The sequence below is a fragment of the Cetorhinus maximus genome, chromosome 2, assembly GCF_964194155.1.
Source record: "Cetorhinus maximus chromosome 2, sCetMax3.hap1.1, whole genome shotgun sequence".
Taxonomy (NCBI): domain Eukaryota; kingdom Metazoa; phylum Chordata; class Chondrichthyes; order Lamniformes; family Cetorhinidae; genus Cetorhinus; species Cetorhinus maximus.
In genome coordinates, this window is record NC_135880.1 from 11,367,873 (window position 1) to 11,392,239 (window position 24,367).

General features: G+C 44.2%; 1 protein-coding gene across 1 annotated transcript in view; it reads left to right on the forward strand.

Annotated features, from left to right (window-relative positions):
• The window catches only part of LOC144692257 (G protein-coupled receptor kinase 5-like), a 137,082-nt gene that overhangs the window by 68,937 nt on the left and 43,778 nt on the right, over positions 1–24,367 (forward strand). The window contains exons 3-5 of the mRNA XM_078560859.1: positions 4,697–4,809; positions 18,603–18,680; positions 23,867–23,967. Coding sequence (XP_078416985.1) covers positions 4,697–4,809; positions 18,603–18,680; positions 23,867–23,967 — 292 coding nt within the window. The remainder of the gene's footprint in view (positions 1–4,696; positions 4,810–18,602; positions 18,681–23,866; positions 23,968–24,367) is intronic.

Genomic DNA, 24,367 nt, shown 5'->3' on the forward strand with positions numbered 1-24,367 from the left:
CTAGGAATGATTGATAAATGTGGCTTCGCCAGCTTGGCACTCATCTCAATCCCGGCTTTGAGACCTGTTTAAAAATATAAAAGTTAACTCAAAGAGGATTTAAAAAGATCCTGGGAGAAGATTTTCAGATAGACTAATGTAGCAGGACAAAGGAGCTCTGCTTCACAAGCCTGAACCAAAGCTGGGATCAGTGCAGGGAAATAATCTCTTTATATGTTGGCGTTGGTCATCAGGAATTTGGGTGAGTTCAGGGTGACTGCTGCCAAGAACCTGCCAGATACCATATTGAAATTCCCCAATATTTGTGGGGGCGGAGGTTGAGGGGGGGTGGTGGGGGGGAAATCAGATCAACGAGTAAGAATGAGGAACATGCAACCTTCTAATCAGTTCTGAAGAAGAATCGTTGACTCAAAATCTTAACTCTGTTTCTCTCTCCACAGACGCTGCCAGATCTGCTGAGTTTTTCCAGCACTTTCTGTTTTTACTTCTGATCACTTTGTTGTAGCTTCTCCAGTTTCAGACTTGTGTCAATGCACAACCACTTTTGTAAAAGGAAGTCGGAGGATAATAAATGCCACAGTTTCCTCCAGATGAGGGGGGGAATGGGACAGAGCTGTTCACTAGATTGAAGTTCCCGCCTCTGGGGTCGGTATCCATTCCTCCCCCTCCCCCCACTCGCTGGCACACTGCACCTATTGTACATTTGTCCAAATTTTTAAAAACTCATTTATGGGATGTGGGCATCGCTGGTTAGGTCAGCATTTATTGCCCAAGCCCAATTGCCCTTGAGAAGGTGGTGCTGAGCTGCCTTGAACCGCGGTTGTTTAGGTCTTGCTGCATATGGGCACAGAACGCTTCAGACACTACCCCGAGGAGCTCCTGCAATGATGCCCTGGGGTTGAGATGATTTGACTTCCAACAACCATAACCATCTTCCTTTGTGTTGGGTATGACTCCAACTGGTGGAGTGTTTTCCCCCCCTGATTTCCATTGACTCCAGTTTTTCTAGGGCTCCCTGATGCCACACTCAGGTCAAATGCTGCCTTGATGTCAAAAGCAGTCACTCTCACCTCGCCTCTTAAGTCTAGCTCTTCTGTCCATGTTTGGACTAAGGAATGTAATGAAGTCAGGAGCTGAGTGGCCCTGGTGGAACCCAAACTGAGCATCAGTGAGCAGGTTATTGCTGAGTAAGTGCTGCTTGATAGCAGTATTGACAACCCCTTCCATCACTTTACTAATGATCGAGAGTAGGCTGATGGGGCGGTAGTTGGCCAGTTTGGATTTATCCTGCTTTTTGTGGACAGGACATACATGGTCAGATTTCTACATTGCCGAGTACATGTGAGTGTTGTGGCTGTACTAGAACAGCTTGGCTAAGGGTGCAGCTAGTTCTGGAGCAGAAGCCTTCACAACTATTCCTGGAATGTTGTCAGGGCCCGTAGCCTTTGCAGTACCCAGTGCCTTCAGCCGTTTCTTGATATCACGTGGAGTAAATCGAATTGCCAGAAGACTGGCATCCGTGATGTTGAGGACCTCAAGAGGAGACCAAGATGGATCATCCACTCGGCACTTTTGGCTGAAGATTGTAGCAAATGCTTCAGCCTTATCTTTTGCACTGATATGCTGGGCACCCCCATCATTGAGGATGGGGATATTTGTGGACCCTCCTCCTCCAGTGAGATAGAACCATAGAAAAGTTACAGCACAGAAGGAGGCCATTCGGCCCATCTTGTCCATGCCAGCCCGAAGACACCCAGGTGTCCTTTCTAATCCCACCTTCCTGCACCCGGCCCATAGCCCTGCAGCTTACAGCGCTTAAGGTGCAGATCCAGGTACTTTTTAAAAGAGTATAAAGTTTCTGCCTCTACCACCAACTTGGGCAGCGAATTCCAGACACCCACTACCCTCTGCGTAAAAAAGTTCTTCCTCATGTCCCCCCTACATCTTCTATGTCCCATGGTTCTAGAATTCTCCACCAAGGGAAACAATGTTATCCTGTCCACTCTATCTATTCCCCTCATAATTTTGTACACCTCAATCAAGTCACCTCTCAGCCTTCTTTGTTCGATGGAAAATAACCCCAACCTATCCAATCTCTCCTCACTTTTCTAACCCTGGCAACATTCTTGTAAACCTCCTCTGCACCCTCTCCAGAGCTATTACGTCCTTCCTGTAATGCAATGACCAGAACTGCACACAATACTCCAGTTGTGGCCTCACTACTGTTTTATACAATTCCAACATTATATCCTTACTTTTATATTCTACACCTCTGCCAATGAAGGAGAGCATTCCATATGCCTTCTTCACAACCTTGTCTACTTGAACTGCTGCCTTCAGGGACCTGTGTACTTGTACGCCAAGATCTCTCACTTCATTTACCCCTCTTAGTATATTCCCATTTATTGTGTAATCCCTGTAACTGTTTGACCTCCCTAAATGTATGACCTCACACTTCTCTATGTTAAAATCCATCTGCCACTTTACCGCCCACTCCACCAACCCATCTATATCGTTTTGGAGATTGTGGCTATCCTCTACACTATCCACTACTCGGCCAATCTTTGTGTCATCTGCAAATTTCCCAATCATGACCCCCACGTTCACGTCCAAATCGTTAATATATAACACAAACAGCAAGGGCCCCAACACCGAGCCCTGTGGAACACCACTTGAGATAACTTTCCATTCGCAAGGGCATCCATAGACCATTACCCCTTGTTTCCTGTTGCAAAGCCAACCTTTTATCCAGTTTGCCACATTACCCTGAAACCCACGGGCTTTTACTTTCCTGACCAATCTGTCATGTGGGACCTTGTCAAATGCCTTGTTAAAATCCATGTACACAACATCCGCTGCACTACCTTCATCAACACTTCTTGTCACTTCCTCAAAGAATTCAATCTAATTTGTGAGGCAAGACCTTTTCTTTAACAAATCCATGCTGACCATCCCTGACTAGTCCATGCCTTTCCACATGACAGTTAATCCTATCTCTCAGGATTGATTCTACTAATTTGCTCACCACTGATGTAAGACTAACTGGCCTATAATTGTTTGGCCTTTCGTCTGATCTCTTTTTAAACAATGGAACTACGTTTGCATTTCTCTAGTCCTCCGGTACCTCCCCTGTATCTAGTGAAGATTAGAAAATCATCCTCAGAGCATCTGCTATCTCCTCCCTGACTTCCTTCAGCAGCCTCGGAAACAATCCATCTGGCCCTGGTGACTTATCAACTTTCAAGGATTTCAACCCTACGAGGACTTCCTCTCTCTTTATGACTATCCCGTCCAATATCTCGCAGTGTTCCTCCTGGACTACTTTATCTACATCCTCCCTTTCCTTTGTAAACAGGAAGACAAAATATTCATTCAAAACCCTTCCCACAGCCTCTGTATCTACACACGACTTTCCATCTTCATCTCTGATAGGTCCCACTTTTTCCTTAACTAACCTTTTAACATTAATGTATTGGTAAAACATCTTTGGGTTATCTTTAACTTTACTTGCTAATCTTTTTCCATGCCCTCTCTTTTATTTTCTTTTTTACTTCGTCCCTGCACTTCCTATATTCGTCTAGGCTATCTGCCGTGCTTAATTCTTTGTGCCTATCGTACGCTTTCTTTTTCTGTTTGATCTTCCCCTGTATTCCCTTGTTTAATTTTCCACCACCGTAAATAGATAAATAATAATGCTGGGAAGTGCAGAACTGGTTGATGAGCATTAGAAGGAAGTGTCGTGCCTGAAATGTTAACTTGATATCCCATAGGAACAGGAGTAGGCCAATTAGCCTTGTTCAATAAGACCATGGCTGGCCTCCAGATTCACTTCATTTAACCAACTCTTTTTTTTTCCCCCTTTCGTTCATTTGTGGGATGTGAGCATTGCTGGCAAGACTAGCATTTATCGCCCATCCCAAGCACCCTCAAGAAAGTGGTGGTTACCCACCTCCTTGAGCCACTGCAGTCCGTGTGGAGTAGGTACCACAGTGTTCTATGATTTTTGACCCAGCAATGAGGAAGGGAATAACCGATATGGTTCCAATTCAGGATGGCCTGTCATTTGGAGGGGAAGCTGCAGGTAGTGGTATCCCCATAGGCCTGTTGTTCTTGTTCCAAGTGGTAGAGGTTGCGTATTTGGAAGGTGCTGTTGAAGGAGCCTTGGCCTGTTACTGCCATATCCCTTAATACCCTTGCCTAAAAATATCCATCAATCTCAGTTTTGAAATTTTCAGTTGACTCTCAGCCTCAAAACTTATTTTGGGAGGGAGAGGGTTCCAGTATCTACCCATTCTTTCTTTCCTTGTGTGAAATAAGAGGGTCCCTGTAACTTAAAGAAGTTGGGTGAGCAGGGAGGGAGCACAGTGCATCCTGCTAAGAGGCACTAAATAGACTCATAGACATTTACAGCACAGAAGGAGGCCATTTGGCCTATCGTATCTGCGCCGGTCAACAAAGATCTGACTACACTAATCCCATTTTCCAGCACTTGGCCCCTCTTAGCCTTCCATCTCTTATTTTAAAACTATGCCCCCTGGTTATTGACCCCTCTACTAAAGGAAAAAGTGCCCCCCTGTTGATCCTATCTATGCCTCTCATAATCTTATACACCTCTATCAGGCCCCCTCTCAACCTTTGCTGCTCCAAGGAAAACAACCCCAGCCTAGATGAATAAAACTACTTTGTTTTTTTTCAGAAAGGGATTACTACAGCCTCTGTGACAAGCAGCCGATTGGAAGGAACCTTTTCAGGCAGTTCTGCGAGACCCGAATAGAATTGAAGAGATGCATTGAATTCCTGGATGCTGTAGTAAGTCTTTATTTCACCCAACCTTTACACCCAAATAGGAAAATTGGAATGGCTCTAGGGAAAAAACGCAGTACGCTGGTGTGGTGGAAGATCCTGTATGTGACTTGGCCTGACGGGAAAATTCTAAAGTGAATCAAACCACGCTGGTATTCGCGAAGTTGGGTCTTTATAATTGGGGAAACAAATGCTTATTGTTTGGAAACTGAATTCGTGTTGTGTTTTTCTTTGCCCCAGCCAATTTTCTCCCCTTATCTTTCCCAAGAAAGTCATGAATTCGTACAACTCGCTTTCATGACCTCGGGACTTGCCCAGATACTTCATAGCTAGTTCATGAAGTACTTGAATACTTTGTCACTGTTGTAATGTAGGAATTGTGGCAGCCAAATTTCATGCACAATAAACTCTTGCAAACAGCAATGAGATATGTGACCAGATAGTTGTTTTTTTTTTAAGGTGTTAGTTGAGGGATAATGTTTGTCAGGACACCAGGAAAAAATCCCCTTCACTTCATTGAATAATTTCATGAGATTGTTATTTATTGTTCAATGGGATTTGAACCATGTCCTTCTGACTTGGTTCTACCCACTGAGCCAAGGCTACTTTGGATGATTTGAAGAAGTGGTTGATGTTTCTCAATCCAAATAAACATGTATCTGTTGGAGAGAGAAAGGGTAATTAATTAACTAAATGGGATATACTACCTGCCCGATAACTTGTGAATGTGGAACTGAGACACAGACTATGCAACATCTCCTGCAATGTCTATTGCTGGAGGAACCCTACACTGTTGCAGATCTTGCCGAATTCAACAAGGCACAAAAATGTGTCCAGTTCTGGCTGGGCCATGTATAGACTGTCCGTGGACATGATAAGAAGATTAACTAAATTGAACTGCAGCATATTGCATATGCAGTGGATAGGTATCTATATATACCTATGTGTGTGTGTGCGTGTGTGCGCGTGCGCGTTTCTGTATACGTGCGAGTGTGCGCGCGCGCGTTTCTGTATACGTGCGAGTGTGCGCGCGCGCGTTTCTGTATACGTGCGAGTGTGCGCGCGCGTGTTTCTGTATACGTGCGAGTGTGCGCGCGCGCGTTTCTGTATACGTGCGAGTGCGCGCGCGTTTCTGTATACGTACGTGCGTATACACAGGGATCATCTATATTTCGCCATCGTATAAAATATTTATTTATTTATTCTTTCATGGAATGTGGGCTTCGCTGGCTAGGCCAGCATTTATTGCCCATCCCTAGTTGCCCTTGAGAAGGTGGTGGTGACCTGTCTTCTTGAATCGTTGCAGTCCATGTGGTGTAGGTACTCCCACAGTGCTGTTAGGGATGGAGTTCCAGGATTTTGACCCAGTGACAGTGAAGGAACGGCGATATATTTCCAAGTCAGGGTGGTGAGGTACTTGGAGGGAAATTCCAGGTGGTGGAGTTCCCGTGTGTCTGCTGCCCTTGTCCATCTAGGTCAGTGTTTCCCAAAGATTTTCCAACTGTGACCCAATTTCGAGGCTTCAAAAATTGCTGTAGCCCCTCAGTGGGACCTGAGACCCGGAATGGTGGAGACACCTGTGAGAGCAGAGAAGGCAGTGTATTTAATCTTCATGGATTTTTTAAAACTTATCTTTTCAGTGGGTTTTTTGGAGCAGGAATCAGGCCTCAAGAATTGGCCATTTAGCCCACGCCCTCCATTTTAAAAAAAGGCGAGGATTTAAAGGGGCCTCATAGTGTTTAACATTCAGTCAGAGCTCCAGAGCAGCCATGGCCGCTGCAGAGCTTGACACCCTGGAATCTCATCTCTCAACACCCAGTTTAAAAAGCCCTGTTTTAAGTGGTAGAGGTCGGGGGTTTGGAAGGTGCTGTTGAAGGAGCCTTGGTAAGTTGCTGCAGTGCATCTTGTAGATGGTACACACTGCTGCCACTGTGCGTTGGTGGTGGAGGGAGTGAATGTTGAAGGTGGTGGATGGGGTGTCAATCAAGCGGGATGCTATGTCCTGGATGGTGTCAAGCTTCTCGGGGGTTGTTGGAGCTGCACTCATCCAGGCAAGTGGAGAATATTCCATCACACTCCTGACTTGTGCCTTGTAGATGGTGGACAGGCTTTAGGGAGTCAGGAGGTGAGTTACTCTCCACGGAATTCCCAGCCTCTGACCTGCTCTTGTACCCACAGTATTTAGATGGCTGGTCCAGTTCAGCTTCTGGTCACAGGTAACCCCAGGATATTGATGGTGGGAGGTTCAGCAATGGTAATGCTGTTGAACATCAAGGGGAGATGGTTAGACTCTCTTTTGTTGGAGATGATGATTGACTGGCAGTTGTGTGGTGTGAATATTACTTGCCACTTATTAGCCCAAGCCTGAATAGGAACAAACAAAATAGGAGCAAAAGGTGGCCATTTGACCCCTTGAGTCTGCTCCACCATTCAATAAGATTACAGCTGAACTGTTTGTGTTTCAAGTTCTACATTCCTAGCTACCCCTAATAACCTCTGATTCCCTTGCCTAACAAGAATCCATCTACCTCTGTATTAAAAATATTCAGTGACCCCACTTCCACTGCCTTCTGACACGGAGAGTTCCAAAGTCGCACAACCCTCTGAGAGAAAACAATTCTCCTCATCTCTGTCCTAAAGGGTGATCCTTAATTTTAAAACAGTGCCCCCTAGTTCTGGACTCACTCACAAGAGGAAACATCCTTTCAACGTCCACCTTGTTAACACCGTTCAGGATCTTTTACACTTTAATCAAATCACCCCTCACTCTTCTAAACTCCAGTGGAAACAAGCCCAGTCTGTCCAACCTTTCCTCAGAAGACAACCCGCTCATTCCAGGTATCAATTTAGTAAACCTCCTCTAAATTGCCTCCAACATATTTACATCCTTCCTTAAATAAGGAGACCAAAACTGCACATAGTGTTCGAGATGCAGTCTCACCAATGCCCTGTATACCTGAAGCATAACATCCTTACTTTTATATTCAATCCCCCTCATAATAAAGGATAACATTCCATTAGCTGCCTTCATTACTTGCTGTACCTGCATACTAACTTTTTGTGACTCATGCACTAGAACAACGAGATCCCTCTGCACCTTGAAATTCTGCAGCTGTTCTCCGTTTAAGTAAGACTTTTCTTTTTTTATTCTTCCTGCCAAAGTGAACAACTTCACATTTTCCCATGTCATACTCCGTCTGCCAAATTTTTGCCCACTCACTTAACCTATCCATAACAGTCTGCAAACTCCTTATGTCGTCTTTGCAACATACTTTCCTACCTAACTCTGTGTGGTCTGCAAATTTAGCTATCATGTCTTCACTCCCATCATCTGAGTCATTGATATAAATTGTAAAAAGTTTGAGGCCCCAGCATAAATCCCTGTGGGACTCCACTTGTCACATCCTGCCAATCAGATAAAGACCCATTTATGTAAACTCTCTGTTTTCTGCCAGCCAGCCAATCTTCTATCCATGCTAATATGTTACCACCTACACACGGGCTTTTATTTTCTGCAATAATCTTTGATGTGGCATGTTATCAAATGCCTCCTGGAAATCCAAGTACAGAATGTTGTCCAGGTCTTGCTGCATATGCATATGGAATGCTTCAATATTTGAGAAGTCGCGAATGGCGCTAAACATTGTACAATCATCAGCGAATATCCCCACTCCTGACCTTACAATAGAGGGAAGGTCATTGATGAAGCAGCTGAAGATGGCTGAGCCTTGGAAACTACCATCCTTCAGTGATGTTCTGGAACTGAGATGACCGACATCCGACAACTACAACCATATTCCTTTGAGCTAGGTATGACTCCAACCAGTGGAGAATTTTTCCTCTGATTCCCGTTGACTCCAGTTTTGGTCAAATGCTGCCTTGATGTCAAGAACAGTCACTCTCACCTCCCCTCTGGAATTCAGCTCTCTTGTCCATGTTTGGACTAAGGCTGTAATGAGGCCAGGAGCTGAGTGACCCTGTTGGAATCCAAACTGAGCGTCAGTGAGCAGGTTATTCCTGAATGTATGCCACTTGATAACACTGATAACAGGGCTACGGGCCAAGTGCTGGAAAATGGGATTAGAATAGATAGGTGTTTGATGGCTGGCAGGGACAGCCGAAGGGCCTGGTTCTGTGCTATAAACTCTATGACTGTATGACCTTGCATCAGTTTGCTGATGATTGAGAGTAGACTGATGGGAAGGTAACTGGCCAGGTTGGATGTGTCCTGCTATTCGTGGACAGGACATACCTGGGCAATTTTCTGCATTGCTGGGTAGATGCAAGTGTTGTGGCTGCTCTGGAACAGCTTGGCTAGAGGTGTGGCTAGTCCTGGAGCACAAGTCTTCAGTACCATTGCTGGGATGTTGTCAGGGCCCATAGTCTTTGCAATATCTGATAATGCAATTAGCTGCTATGTACTGGATTCAGTTTAGACTTAATTAAACCTGGCATGTAATAGGGAAACGGCTTTTCCTTAATTAAACCTTGCATGTAATAGGGAAACGGCTTTTCTGCTGGTTAACAGTGGCTGGCTGAAGTTGTCTGTGCTGAGTTAATGGCAAAGTTACTTTAGATCTTGATGCCAGTTGGGATAGTGAGTGCTAAGTTGGGCCTGGTTTCTGCTGCTTATCACTAGATTGTTAACTGCTACTTTTCAATATTTAAAATCCTGGATTGTGTCTCTCTCCTGTTTTCTTTGCTCTGGCAAAATTTAGTCGAATTTCTTAAACCTTCATTCATAACTCCGTTCCCTGAGGCCAGGAATCACACTGGTGGCTCTGAGTAATTAGTAGTTTTGGGGAGATGTGGGCGTAGTGACAATGTCACTGGATTACTAGTCCAGTGACCCGGGCTCAGTCTTTGGGTACAAGTCCACTATGGCAGCTGGCTGAATTTAAATTCAGTTAATAACATCTGGAATTGAAGGCTAGTCTTAGTAATGGTGACCATGAAACTATCATCGATTGTCGTAAAAACCCATCTGGCTCACTGGTGCCCTTTAGGGAAGGAAATCTGCCGTCCTTACCTGGCCTGGCCTACATGTGACTCCAGACCCACAGCAATGTGGTTGACTCTTAACTGCCCCTCTGAAATGGCTGGGAAAGCCACTCAGTTCAAGGGCAATTAGGAATGGGCAATTAGGAATGGGCAATAAATGTTGGCCTTGCCAGAGACGTCCACATCCCATGAATGAATTTTTTTTAAAAAAAAATCATTTTTTGATAAGCAGGAGCTGGCTGTGCTCTGCTTCACACTAACTTCAGTCTGGAGACTTACAGTAATTAAGCAATAAAGTAGAAGGTAAAGAAAAAGTTGTCTTGGTCCATTGATGCTGAGAGATTTGGATTTTTAATCCAGTATTTTTCTTTGGATTAATACCATTGATGAGGCCTGAGAGACCCTTCACCTGCTCGGTGTCTAGGTGCTTTTTTTAGCGAGCCCACGAAGCAAATAGGCGATCCCTTATTTTTTTAAATCGTGACCCCTAGTTCTAGATTGTCCCACAAGAGGAAACATCCTTTCCACATTCACTCTGTCAAACCCCACAGGATCTTAAAGGTTTCAATCAAGTTGCCTCTTGCTCTTCTAAACTCCAGTGGATACAAGCCTAGCCTGTCCAACCTTTCCTCATAAGACAACCCGCCCATTCCTGGTAGTAGCCCAGTAAACCTTCTCTGAACTGCATTTAAAGCATTTAGGAGACCAGTACTGTATGCAGTATTCCAGATGTGGTTTTACCAATGCCCTGTACAACTGAAGCATAATCTCCTTACTTTTGGAATCAATTCCCCTCAGAATAAATGATAACATCCCATTAGCTTTCCTAATTACTTACTGTAGCCTTTCATGACTCATGCACTAGAAACATCTAGATCTCAGAGCTCTGCAATCTCTCACCATTCAGATAATAAGCTTCTTTTTTATTCCTCCTGTCAAAATAGACAATTTCACAAATGCCCACATTATACTCCATTTGCCAGATCTTTGCCCTCTCATTTAACCTACCTATGTCACTTTGTAGCCTCCTTACGCCCTCTTCACAACTTACTTTGCTCCTTATCTTTGTGTCTTCAGCAAATTTAGCAACCATACCTTCAGTCCCTTCATCCAAGTCGTTTATATAAATTGTAAAAGGTTGAGGCCCCAGCACTGACCAGTACACCACTCGTTACATCCTGCCATACAGAAAATTACCCCCATTTATGTTTACTCTGTGTTTCCTGTTTGCTAACAAGTCTTCTACCCATGCCAATATGTTATCCTGTACACCATGAGCTTTTATTTTCCGCAATAATCTTTGATGTGGCACCTCACCAAATGCCTTTTGGAAACCTAAATACAGCACATCCACCAGTTCCCCTTTATCCACAGCACATGTGACTCTTCCAAAGAACTCCAATAAATTGGTTAAACATGATTTCCCTTTCACAAAACAATGTTTACTCCACCTGATTACCTTGAATTTTTCTAAGTCCCCTGCCATAATATCTTCAATAATAGCTTCTAACATTTTCCCTATGACAGATGTTAAGCTAATTGGCCTGTAGCTTCCTGCCTTCTGTCTCCCACACCCTTTTTGAATAAAGGAGTTATGTTTGCTATTTTCCAATCTAATGGGACCTTCCCCGAATCTAGGGAATTTTAGAAAATTAAAACCAATGCATCAACTATCTCACTAGTCACTTCTGTCAAGACCTGAGGATGAAGTATATCAGGACTCTGGGATTTGTCAGCCCTTAGCTCCAACAATTTGCTCGACACCAGTTCCCTAGTGATTGTAATTTTCCTGAGTTCCTCCCTCCCTTACATTTCCTCATATACAACTATTTCTGAGATGTTACTTGTATCTTCTATGGTGAAGACCAGTTCACAACAAATGTGAATTTATGGGACAAGTAGAAGTGAGTGGGTATGACCTTATTGCCATTACAGAGACATGCCTGCAGGGTGATCAAGGCTGGGAACTGAATATTCAAAGATTTTCGACATTGAGGAAGGACAGTCAAAAAGAAAAAGGTGAGGGTAGCACTAATAATAAGGAATGAGATCAGTACATTAGTGAGAGAGTTTAGATCAGAAGAGCAAGATGTTGAAACTGTTTGGGTGGAGCTAAGAAATAGCAAGGGGCAGCAAACATTGAAGGTAATGTAGAGCACGGTATAAATCAGGAAATTAGAGGTGCATGTTACAAGGGTAATGCAGTAATCACTGGTGACTTCAATCTATATATAGACTGGGTAAATCTAATGAGCACCAGTGCTGTGGAGGACGAATTCCTGGAATGGGTACGCAGTGGTTTTCTAGAGCAGTATTCTGAGGAACCAGCTAGGGGACAGGCTATTTTAGATCTAGTATTGTACAATGAGAAGGGACTAATTAATAAATAACTAATTAATAATCGTGTTGTTAAAGAAGCTTTAGGGAAGAGTGACCATAATATGATCGAATTTTCCATTAAGTTTTAAAATGATGTAGTTCAATCCAAAACGAGGGTCTTGACTCTAAACAAAGAAAACTATGAAGGTATGAGGTGCAAGTTGGCTGTGGTTATTATGATACAGCCGATTGTAAAGGCTGAGTTGTTCAAATCTCAGAGGGAAACTTGAAACAACTGTCATACCCATTTTTGCAATTTGTATGTTTCGAGATGCAGGCTTTGAATTCAGTAGTAATAAGACCACCAAGTTTCAAGAGGTTTTTTTTTATAAAACTAAATTAAACATTTATTAATACAAGAAAGATTGTAAACACATACATACGTCTACAAAATTACTACTATAATAACTACAAAAATCTCCTAATTAATCTGACTCTTAGCCCCATTAAGGCAACAGCAAATCTCATAGATTTAAAGAGACCTTTGGCAAAGCACACTCTGGACAGTTGAATTCAAAATGAGTTTCTTTCAGCTCTGGGTCCATGCAGACAGCAGCTTGAGGCTTACAGGCTGCAGGCTTCTTACACTTGTTGGATCTTAAAATGCCTCTGCCTTCCACATAATCTCCTTTCTCCTTGAAGCATATCTTTCTCTTTGAATGTAAATTTTCCATTGTATCATTATGCTTTTAATTTTACCTCTTCTAACAATAGCATCCTTTCACTCCACAAATTTTATTAGTAAGCTGAAAAAAATAAACACAGTACTTGGCGTCTTCTAGCTAGGTGCAAAATTCACCCTTTCTTTTGAATGGTATATTTAAAAATGTAAATTACCCCCTTGACACCTAAAGCACATGAGATTGGGGGTAGTGTATTGCGATGGATAGAAAGCTGGTTGGCAGACAGGAAACAAAGAGTAGGAATAATCGGGTCTTTTTCTGATTGGCAGGCAGTGACTAGTGTCTAAATGTAATATCTCCAAATTTGCAGATGACACAAGGCTGGGTGGGAGGGTCAGCTGTGAGGAGGATGCAGAGATGCTTCAGGGTGATTTGGACAAGCTGAGTGAGTGGGCAAATGCATGGCAGATGCAATATAATGTGGATAAATGTGAGGTTATCCACTTTGGTAACAAAACCAGGAAGGCAGATTATTATCTGAATGGCTATAAATTGAGAGAGGGGAATGTGCAATGAGACCTGGGTGTCCTCGTACACCAGTCGCTGAAGGTAAGCATGCAGGTGCAGCAGGCGGTAAAGAAGTCAAATGGTATGTTGGCCTTCATAGCCAGAGGATTCGAGTACAGGAGCAGTGATGTCTTGCTGCAATTATACAGGGCCTTGGTGAGACCACACTTGGAATATTGTGTGCAGTTTTGGCCTCCTTATCTGAGGAAGGATGCTCTTACTATAGAGGGAGTGCAGCGAAGGTTTACCAGACTGAATCCTGGAATGGCGGGACTGACATATGAGGAGAGATTAAGTCGATTAGGATTATATTCGTTGAAGTTCAGAAGAATGAGGGGGGGATCTCGTAGAAACCTATAAAATTCTAACAGGACTAGACAGGGTAGATGCAGGAAGGATGTCCCCGATGGTGGGGGAGTCCTGAACCAGGGGTCACAGTCTGAGGATACTGGGTAGACCATTTAGGACTGAGATGAGGAGAAATTTCTTCACCCAGAGAGTGGTGAGCCTGTGGAATTCACTACCACAGAAAGTAGTTGAGGCCAAAACATTGTAAGTTTTCAAGAAGGAGTTAGATATAGCTCTTGGGGCGAAAGGGATCAAAGGATATGGGGAGAAATCGGGAGCAGGCTACTGAGTTGGATGATCAGCCATGATCATAATGAATGGTGGAGCAGGCTTGAAGGGCCAAATGGCCTACTCCTTCTCCTATTTTCTTTGTTTCTAAACTTCCCCATGTTTATCTAATTACCATCACCTACTTCTTTCTTTTCATCAAAGCCTCCAGACTAGCTGGCTTTAATCAATGGAGATGCATGCGCGCGCACACACACACACCCCTACCTATTTTAAAAAATAATTTCCAACACAGACATGAAGAGATCAATGACAGTGGTGGATTGGGAAAATACATTCAAAGATATGATGATAGACAGGCAATGGCTAGTATTGAAAGAATTAATACATGGTTTACAACAAATATGCATTTCTTTAAGGCACAAAGACCCAACACACAGGAAAAGTAAATCAACCGTGGTTAACACAGCAATTTAAAGATTGTATTAGGTCAACGGAAGAGGCTTATAAAGTTGCGAAGAAAGTGGTAAGGCTGAGGATTGGGAGCATTTTAGAATTCAGCAAAGCAAAACCAAGAAACTGATAGAGAAAGGGAGAATAACATATGAATGTAAGCTAGCAAGAAACATAAGAACAGACTGTAAAAGTTTCTATAGGTGAAGGAAAAGATTAGCAAAGGCAAATGTGGGTCATTTACAGGCAGAGATAGGGAGAATTTATAATGGGGAAATGGCAGAGAATCTAAATAATTACTTTGTGTCTGTCTTCACGGAGGAAGATAAAACAAAACCTCACAGAAATACTAGAAAACCAAGAGACTAGTGGGGATGAGGACCTGAAATAAATTAGTGTTAGTAAAAACGTAGTGCTGGAGAAATAAATGAGACTGAACATTGATGGTTCCCTGAACCTGCTGAGCTAATTCCCAGAGTGTTGAAAGATGTAGCTATAGCAACGGTGAATGAATTGGATGGTCATCTTTCAAAATCCTAGAGAGCCTGGAGTGGTGCCTCCTGATTGGAAGGTTGAAAATGCAACCCCACTATTTTAAAAAAAGGAGGGAGAGCAAACAAAGAACCACAGAGCTGTTAGCCTGACATCGGTAGTGGAGAAAATACTAGAATCTATCATAAAGGATATGATAACTGATCACTTAGAAAATGATCTGATTGGACAGAGTCAACATGGATTTATGAAAGGGAAATCATGTTTGACTAACCTGTGGGGAGTTTTTTTGAGGATGCTATTAGCAGAATGGATTAGGGGGAACCAGGGGGATGTGGCGCATTTGGATTTTCAGAAGGCTTTCAATCAGGTCCCCCACAGGATGTAAGTAAACAATCTGCAAAGGAAATATCAGCACAGCGATGGAAAGTTTCATCAACAGTACTATCATTAATAACCTGCTCACTGACGCTCAGTTTGGATCATTCAGCTCCTGACCTCATTACAGCCTTGGTTCAAACATGGACAAAAGAGCTGAACTCTCGAGGTGAGGTGAGAGTGACTGCCCTTGACATCAAGGCTGCATTTGACCAAGTGCAGCATCAAGGAGCCCTAGCAAAACTGGAGTCAATGGAAATTGGGGGGAGGCGGGGATGCGGGGGAGCTCTCCAGTGGTTGGAGTCACACCGAACACAAAGGAAGAAGGTTGTGGTTGTTGGAGGCCAATCATCTCAGTTCCAGGACATCACTGCAGGGGTTCCTCAGGGTAGTGTCCTTGGCCCAACCATCTTCAGCTGCTTCAGCAATGACCTTCCTTCCATCATAAGGTCAGAAGTGGGGATGTTCACTGATCACACAATGTGCATCATTCGCGACTCCTCAGATACTGAAGCAGCCCATGTCCATATGCAGCAAGACCTGGACAATACCCAGGCTTGGGCTGACAAGTGGCAAGTTAAATTTGTGCCACACAAGTGTCAGGCAATGACCATCTCCAACAAGAGCGAATCCAACCATCTCTCCTTGACATTCAATGGCACTACCATCTCTGAACCCTCCACTGTCAATGTCCTGGGGGGTTACCATTGACCAGAAACTGAACTGGACTAGCCACATAAATATTGTGACTACAAGAGCCGGTCAGAGGCTAGGAATTCTGTGGTGAGTAACTCACCTCCTGACTCCCCAAAGCCTGTCCACAAGGCACAAGTCAGGAGTGTGATGGAATACTCTCTACTTGCCTGGATGAGTGCAGCTCCCACAACACTCAAGAAGCTCGACACCATCCAAGACAAAGCAACCCTCTTGATTGGCACCACATCCACCATCTTCAACATCCACTCCACCACCGATGCACAGTAGCAGCAGTGTGTACCATCTACAAGATGCAGTGCAGCAACTCACCAAGGCTCCTTCAACAGCACCTTCCAAACCCGTGACCTCTACCTCCTAGAAGGACAAGAGCAGCAGGTGTAAGGGAACACCACCAGCCACAAGGCCCCCTCCAAGTCACTCACCATCCTGACTTGGAAATATATCGCCGTTCCTTCACTGTCACTGGATCAAAAACCTGGAACTCCCTCCCTAACAGCACAGTGGGTGTACCTACACCACATGGACTGCAGCGGTTCAAGAAGGCAGCTCACCGCCACCTTCTCAAAGGCAACTAGAGATGGGCAATAAATGCTGGCCCAGCCAGCAGCGCCCAACGCCCACATCCCGTGAAAGAATTTTTAAAAATGGAGCACATGGGATAGCGGGTAATATACCTGCATGGATTGAAGATTTGTTAATGGACAGAAAGCAGAGAGTAGGGATAAATGGGTCATTCTTAGGATGGCAGGCTGTGACTAGTGGGGTACCACAAGGATCAGTGCTTGGGGCCCCAGATGTCCATTATCTACAACACTGATTTGGATGTGAGGACCAAATGTAATATTTCCAAGCTTGCAGATGACACAAAGCTAGGTGGGAATGTGTGTTGTGAGGAGGATGCAAAGAGGCTTCAAGAGAAATTGGATAGACTCAGTGTGCAGGAACATGACAGATGGAATATAATGTAGATAAGTGTGAGGTTATCCACTTTGGTAGGAGGAACAGAGGTACCGAGGTGCAGAGTATTTCTTAGACGCTACCCAATCTCTCACCATTTATGTCCAAAGGGACCTGGGTGTCCTTGCCCATAAGTCACTGAAAGCAGGTGTAACAAGCATTTAGGAAGGCAAATGGTATATTGGCCTTCATCGCAAGGGAAATTGAGTACAGGAGTAAAGATGTCTTGGTTCAATTGTATAGAATCGTGGTTAGATCACATCTGTAGTATTGCATACAGTTTTGGTCCCCTTACCTAAGGAAGGATATACTTGCCATAGAGGGAGTACAGGGGAGGTTCACCAGACTTAATTTCCAGGATGGCGGGACTGTGCTATGAGAAGAGCTTGAGGAGACTTTGCCCGTGTTCTCTAGAGTTTAGAAGAATAAGAGATGACCTCATTGAAGCCTACAAAACTTTTAAGTGGCTGGACAGGGTAGATGCAGGAAGGATGTTTCCTCTGGCTGGGTGTCTAGAACCAGGGGACACAGACTCAGAATAAGGGGCAGGTCATTTAGGACCGAGATGAGGAGGAATTTCTTCACTCCGAGGGTGGTGAATCTTTGGAATTCTCCCCCTCGGAGGGCTGTGGAGGCTCAGTCATTGAGTATGTTCAAAGCAGAGGCTGATGGATTTATAGATACTAATGACATCATAGTGTGGGAAAATGGTGCAGAGTTGGGTGATCAGCCATGATCTCGTTGAATGGCGGAGCAGGCTTGAGGGGCTGAATGGCCTACCCCTGTTTATATGTTCCTATGAGCCACTCTTGGGAACCTTTTAAAAGATCTAGAAAGTTCTAGGAGCATGTGGGAACCAAGAAGAAAGGTGAGAGCAGGGGTGGGGGCAGAATTGGAACATGGAAGAGGTATAAAACTTTCTTTTGAAGTGCACCTCCCTTTCCATTTCTAATGCTGCTGTTTGCTGGTGGTTCGTCATAGGAAGTGAAAGCTTGAGCTAAGTGCTTCCTCTGAGCTGCAGAGGGAGATAAGGAAGTGAAAAGTGCAACACTATGCATAAAAATGGTATGGACAGTGGGTGAAGAATGAAGAAACAACAACAGCTTGCATTTATACAGTGCCTTTTATATAGCGCAATGTCCTGAGGTGCTTCATTGGACAAAAATTGACGCCGAACCAAAGGGAATATTAGTACAGGTGACCAAATGCTTGGTCAAAAAGGTAGGTTTTAAGCAGTATCATAAAGGAGGAGAGAGAGAGAGAAGCAGTGAGGCGTGCGAGGGAGTTCCAGAGTTTAGAGCTCAGACCACTGAAGGCATGGGTGCCAGTGCTGGTAGAGTATGCATAAGAACCCTGAATCGGAGGAGCGCAGAGATCTAGAGAGTTGTGTGGCCATCAGGGGGTACAGAGATGGGGAAGGATGAGGCCATGGAGGGATTTGAACACAATGAGCAAAGAAAGGAAAACCAGTAGAAGTAGCAAAGCAAGACCACAAGGTTTCTTGCCTGTAGCTGATCCAAGAGAAGGTGCCATTAAATTCCCCTCTCTGGTCCCATGAGAAGCAGCGACTTTGGGTGCACCAGATGGTTTAGATTCTTATCTTGGCTCCACCATATTGCTGACAATGTTCTAAATGTAAATGCCATTTGTTTCCAGGCAGATTATGAAGTGGCTCCAGATGAGAAGCGACGAGATTGTGGACTCCAGCTTTTAGAGACTTATTTCAACAATGGGGTATGTTCTTTTGTAGCTTTTCTGTGCAATCTTGCGTTAATCCATTATTGTTTGCACAATTGTGGAGAAAAATACGTTGGTAACACTTTCTGTTCTCGCTTTCGAGATTTAAAAATGCGTCCTAAAATTTAATTAATTGTTTTCTATCTTCCCTTTCTTGCCAATTTTTATTTCATTTATGTTCCCACCCCCTTTTTCTGTTGCCCCATCAATCTTTGCTGGAGGTGTCAAATGTATGACAGAGTATGGTTACAGGAATTTGTCATCCTTCTGTTACTCACTCAAGTGAGCAATCTTTAAATGAGCCTCAATTGTTAACAGAGCCTCAACTGTAAAACTCCCGAGCTCAAGAAGTCCCAAAGCACTTCAGTCAATGAAGTACTTGGGGTGCCGCACTGTTGTAATCTCTCTCTTAGGCTGTCCCTCGGGGTCGAGGATGACTTGCTTCCACGCTTAAAAATTGAGTTCTCAGGTGACTGGAGAGTTCCAATGCACGACCTACAGTCACTTCACAGGTGGGACAGATGGTGGGAGGGGGAGCAGGTGGGTGGGATGCCCAGGTTGCCATGCACTCCTTTCTGTTCTACTGTTGTATAAGTAAGAAGGCAGCCAATTTTAACACAACATGGTCCCACAGATAACAGTGATAATAGATCATCCATTTTAGTGATGTTGGATGAGGGATAAAATTGGCAAGGACACCAGGGAGAACTTCTTTGCTCTTCTTCAATAGTGGCATGGGCTCAGTAGTGCCCACCTGACAGGGCAGATAGCTCCTTGGTTTAACATCTCATCCTGCACCTCTGATAGTGCAGAACCCCCCACCCCCCCCAGTATTGCACTGGAGTGTCAGCCTAGCCTATGTGCTCAAGTCTCTGGAGTGAGAGTTGAACCCACAAATAGCTCAAAGCTACCCAAGGTGAACCACAATAGTCCATGAAGTCGTTCCTTGTAGAGTAGGGAAGGCACAAACCTTTTGTGAAGGTGGATGTTAATTTAAAAAGAAAATAATTTTGGGAATATGGTGGTATTCTGTAAAGAAGGCTGAGTTTGTGTGTGTGTGTGTAATCAAACTGGGGGAAGGTTAGTAAAGACAGCTCGTCTGTAGGAGCAGAGAGTTGAAAGGTAAATTTGCTAGATGCATGCATTTGTAATGAGAGGCTATGGTGAAGTTGAATGTATGAGTAAATAGGTTGGAAAAATTGAGTTCAAAGAGCTGCTGAGGGCAATGGAATCGAAGATCAAAGGGGGAAAGGATATTTAAGGAAAGATGTTTAGTTGAGTTGTAGTGGCTGTGTGGGGGAGATGTTCTGAAACCAACTCTGCACTGAGGAAAGTTGTGAATTTGAAGCAGCCATCCAGTTTCAAGCCAGAAGAGTCTTCGTTTTTCGGAAAGCAATCTGTTTCTGAACTTCATAGAACCATAGAACACTACAGCACAGAAAACAGGCCATTCGGCCCTTCTAGTCTGTGCCTAAATATTATTCTGCTAGTCCCATTGACCTGCACCTAGTCCATAACCCTCCAGACCTCTCCCATCCATGTATCTAATTTATTCTTAAAACTTAAGAGTGAGCCCACATTTACCACGTCAGATGGTAGCTCGATCCACACACTCACCACTCTCTGAGTGAAGAAGTTCCCCCTAATGTTCCCCCTAAACCTTTCCCCTTTCACCCTAAAGCCTTCGGTTTTCCGCAGCGGAGTGGAAGAGAGCGAGACGTCGTGTGGTATACGTTATTAAAGTACGAGCAGTTATTGCTTTGGGTGATATTACTGGATTGTTATGGTTAAAACCTATACGGGAGCTGGTACCAATAGGTTTACTTGTGTGTTCTGACCAAGTGGGGTTTTTTTTGGGGGGGGGGGAATGTTTTGTAAGACTGTTTCAACTGTGTAACTTTAATCTTGTGTGCTTAAGTTTTTTTTTTTCTTTTTGTTAATAAATCTTTTAATTTTAAAATCCCTCTGGGATTTGGCTCGCTCAGCAGCCAACATCGGCTGTGGTCGCAACACTTTAAAAGAGATAGCTGGGTGTGACAGGAGTTGAAGGGAAGGTGTTTTCCCTGGGTAGGTTAACCAGGATGGACCATCGACAATTAACAGAAACTAGTGATGGAGGTTGTATGGAACAGACTTCCCATGGTAACTGTGAAGGGTGGTGCTATCTCATCAGCATCTAATGAGTGTCCTACTCGTGCTTTTATCCAGTTTCTCTTTATTCTTTCATGGGCCGTAGGCATCGCTGGCTAGACCAGTATTTATTGCCCATCCCTAATTGCCCTTGAGAAGGTGGTGGGTGAGCTGCCTTCTTGAACCGCTGCAGCAGTCCATGTGGTGTAGGTACACCCACAGTGTTGTTAGGAAGGGAGTTCCAGGATTTTGACCCAGTGATAGTGAAGGAGACACAGACAGAGAGTGAGTCTGAGGGCATTTTTCTTTCACAGAAGATGGCAAGGTCAACATCTATTGCCCATCCCTAATTGTCCTTGAGGAGGTGGTGATGAGATGCTTTCTTGAGCGCTCAGTCCATGTGATGAAGGTATTCCACACGACTTCCACAGCCCTTTTAGGGAGTAAGTTCCAGGATTTTGAGCCAGTGACAATGAAGGAATGGCAATATAGTTCCAAGTCAGGGTAGTGTGCGATTTGGAGGGGAGCTTTCAGGTGGTGGTGTTCCCCTGCACCCCCTGCCCTTATCCTTCCAGAATGAACCTGATCCTTTTCTGCACACATCTAAACGATTGGTCAAACCCAGCTGCTTTGCTGACTTGCTTCTTCCTGGTGAGGTTTCACTTTTGGTTGTGCTGATGTTACGACCGGGATGGGAGGAGTGCGCCTATTATCTAGCCCCACTGCTCCGCAGGTTACTTTTTTTTTTAAGACTTTAGTGAACCAGATGGGTTTGTGGTCATCATCAGACTTTCAATTCTAGATTTTTACTGTATTCAAATTTCACCATCTGCTATGGTGGGATTCGAACCTGGGTCCCCAGAGTATTACCCTGGGTCTCTGGGTTACGAGTCTGGTGACAATACCACTATGCCACCACATTTTAGTTTGAAAGTTTAATTTACTCACTAAAATGGCCAATTGTTTACTTCTCTACTGGTACCCAGAATAAAAGGGACTTTAACCAGGCTCCTTCAATAGACTCAGAATGACTGTTTGTTGTAAAACGAAACTACTTTTTTAACAAGTTGCAAGTACTGGTTAACACATAAACGTAATCCAAAAGTAAAATTATATATCTCTTTTTTTTTTAAAAATTCCCCCGACATGCATGCAGGCACACGCATATACACGCACAGGACAAATGGATAGAGTTGGCCTTTAGAGGATAGGCATTATCCAATAAAGGATAAAGTTCACAGGGCCTTGACGCTGTCGGTTTGGAGTTCCCTTGTGTGAAGGTTGGTCCCATTGAATTCCTGGAAGTTCTCACCCACAGAGCTTTGGATGTGGAGAGAATATACACATGTGGATGGATCAATTTTCCCTGTCTCAGCTTTGCAGGTCCAAAATGCAGACAAGTTACACTCAGCTGAGGATTCTCTGGCTACAGGTTGATAGCCACACACAATTTCAGCAAGAGAGGGAGCCAAGGTAGCTTTCCTTTCTCCAATTATTCCCTGACTGACTGACTTCACAATCAGTAGGTTCAAAAGTTAAGCTTTATTTTTCGCTGCCATGCAATTTCCAGCAAGTTACTCCCCCTTTGCCTTTCTTCAGTTTTTTTTTTCCCCCATCAATGAAAGTGATTGCAGTTCAAAACAAGCAAATGGATCTTCCTCAGATACCCTGCAGGGCAGGCAGAGGCCTGATTGTTGACAGTTCCAGGTGAACTTATTACCTTTTTTTAAAAAAAAACTCCAGGTCAGCATCTAAATATCCAAATAATCGTGTCTTTCCATATTTTGAATGAAAAATAGCTTTAAAAGTATGGCTTTCCCAACACCGAGCAGAAATGTTTAGCATTGAACGTGGCCAACCTGGGAGCAGGCTGTACTAGACCTGGTAATGTGCAATGAAAGAGGATTTATTAATGACCTGATAGTGAAGGCACCTCTAGATAGCAGATTCCTGACGAGCGGTGGTGGTGGGGGGGGGCGGGGGTGAAAGTTTATCGGGGGTAGGTAGGAGTGTGGGTTGAGGTTACAATCCAATCAGCCTTGATCTTATTGAATAGCAGAGCAGGCTTGAGGGGCCGAGTGGCCTACTCCTAATTTGAATGTTCATATATAGGCCTGGCTCCTACTGCCTGTCTGGCATTGCTGATACCCAAAAATCTGTGCTGCCTCTCCGGTGAACTTGGCACAGGTGCAGGATTTGTACCCAGAATCCTCCTGATCCACATAGTCCCATCTACCTGCTGCATGAACCTGTTCAACCACGAAGCAAGACCAGCTATTGAGGGGGGGAAATGCTAACACAGTATGGGGAACTGATTTAGACAGAGGCCCTGGCCAACCTCGCTCTGTCAATTTGACCTCATCCTAAACTCTGCAGCCCTTACTCTAACTATCATCCTGTCACGTTCATCCATTCTAAATTCTGCAGCCCATATCCCAACTATTATCCTGTCACGCTCATCTATTTTTTTTTTTAACCTGAGGCAAAATAATTTGCAGGGTTTACAGGGAGCAGACGAGGGAGTGGGACTAGTGAGTTGCTCTTGCAGAGAGCCGGCATGGATGGGATGGGTCGAATGGCCGCCTCCTGTGTTGTAGCCATTCTACTGATTCGCTGACTTACTTTGGCTCCTGGCCTGGCAGTGCGTCAACTTTAAAATTTGCATCCTCGTTTTCAAATGCCTCCAAGGCCTCGTCCCTCCCCATCTCAGTAATTTCCTCCAACCCCACAACCCTCTGAAATGTTGAGCTCTGGACTCTTGCACATGGCTAATTTTCACAGCTCCACCACTGGTGGGGGCTGAGCCTTCCTGCTGCCTGGGACCTAAGCTCTGAAACCCTTCCCTCGAGCTACCTCCTCGGCACCTGCCTCTTTGAATCGAGCTTTTGATCGTCTGCCCTTGTGTCTCATCCTGTGGCTCAGTGTCAAATTTTGTTTGATAATGCTCCTGGGAAGCACCTTGGGATGTTTTACTGTGTTACAAATGTTCAATAAATACAAATTATTGTTGTTGATTAAATCACCTTTACAATGCTGGTGTTGTTAATTTGCAGTCAGTGGCCCACTTACCTGAAGTGTCTGTGGAGACGGTGAAGCAGTGTAAGGAGAAACTGGAGCAGAGCCCTTGTAAGGAAATCTTCACAGAGTGCGTGAAGTAAGTCATGGTTCTCTATGCTTGACATCACAGACCCTTTACCCCAATGGAAAAAGGAAGCCAAGAAGAGATTGTTTATAGGACGGATCAACACATGACCATGGGAGTGGGGAGATGAGAATTATTCTTAAGCAGCCAGTTGTTCTGATCTGGAATGCAGTGACTGAGAGGGTGGTTGTAGTGGGGGGTAATGTTACTTCACTTGTAATCCAGGGGTCCAGGCTTTGGCGACATGGGTTCAAATCCTGCCTTGGTGGAATTTAAATTCAATGAATTTAAAAATCCGTAACTGAAAGTAGTCTCGGCGTTGGTGACATGAAAATTTGACTAATTTCTGTAAAAACCCATCTGGTTCATTAATGTCCTTTAGGGAAGGAAATCTGCCGTCCTTACCTGGTCT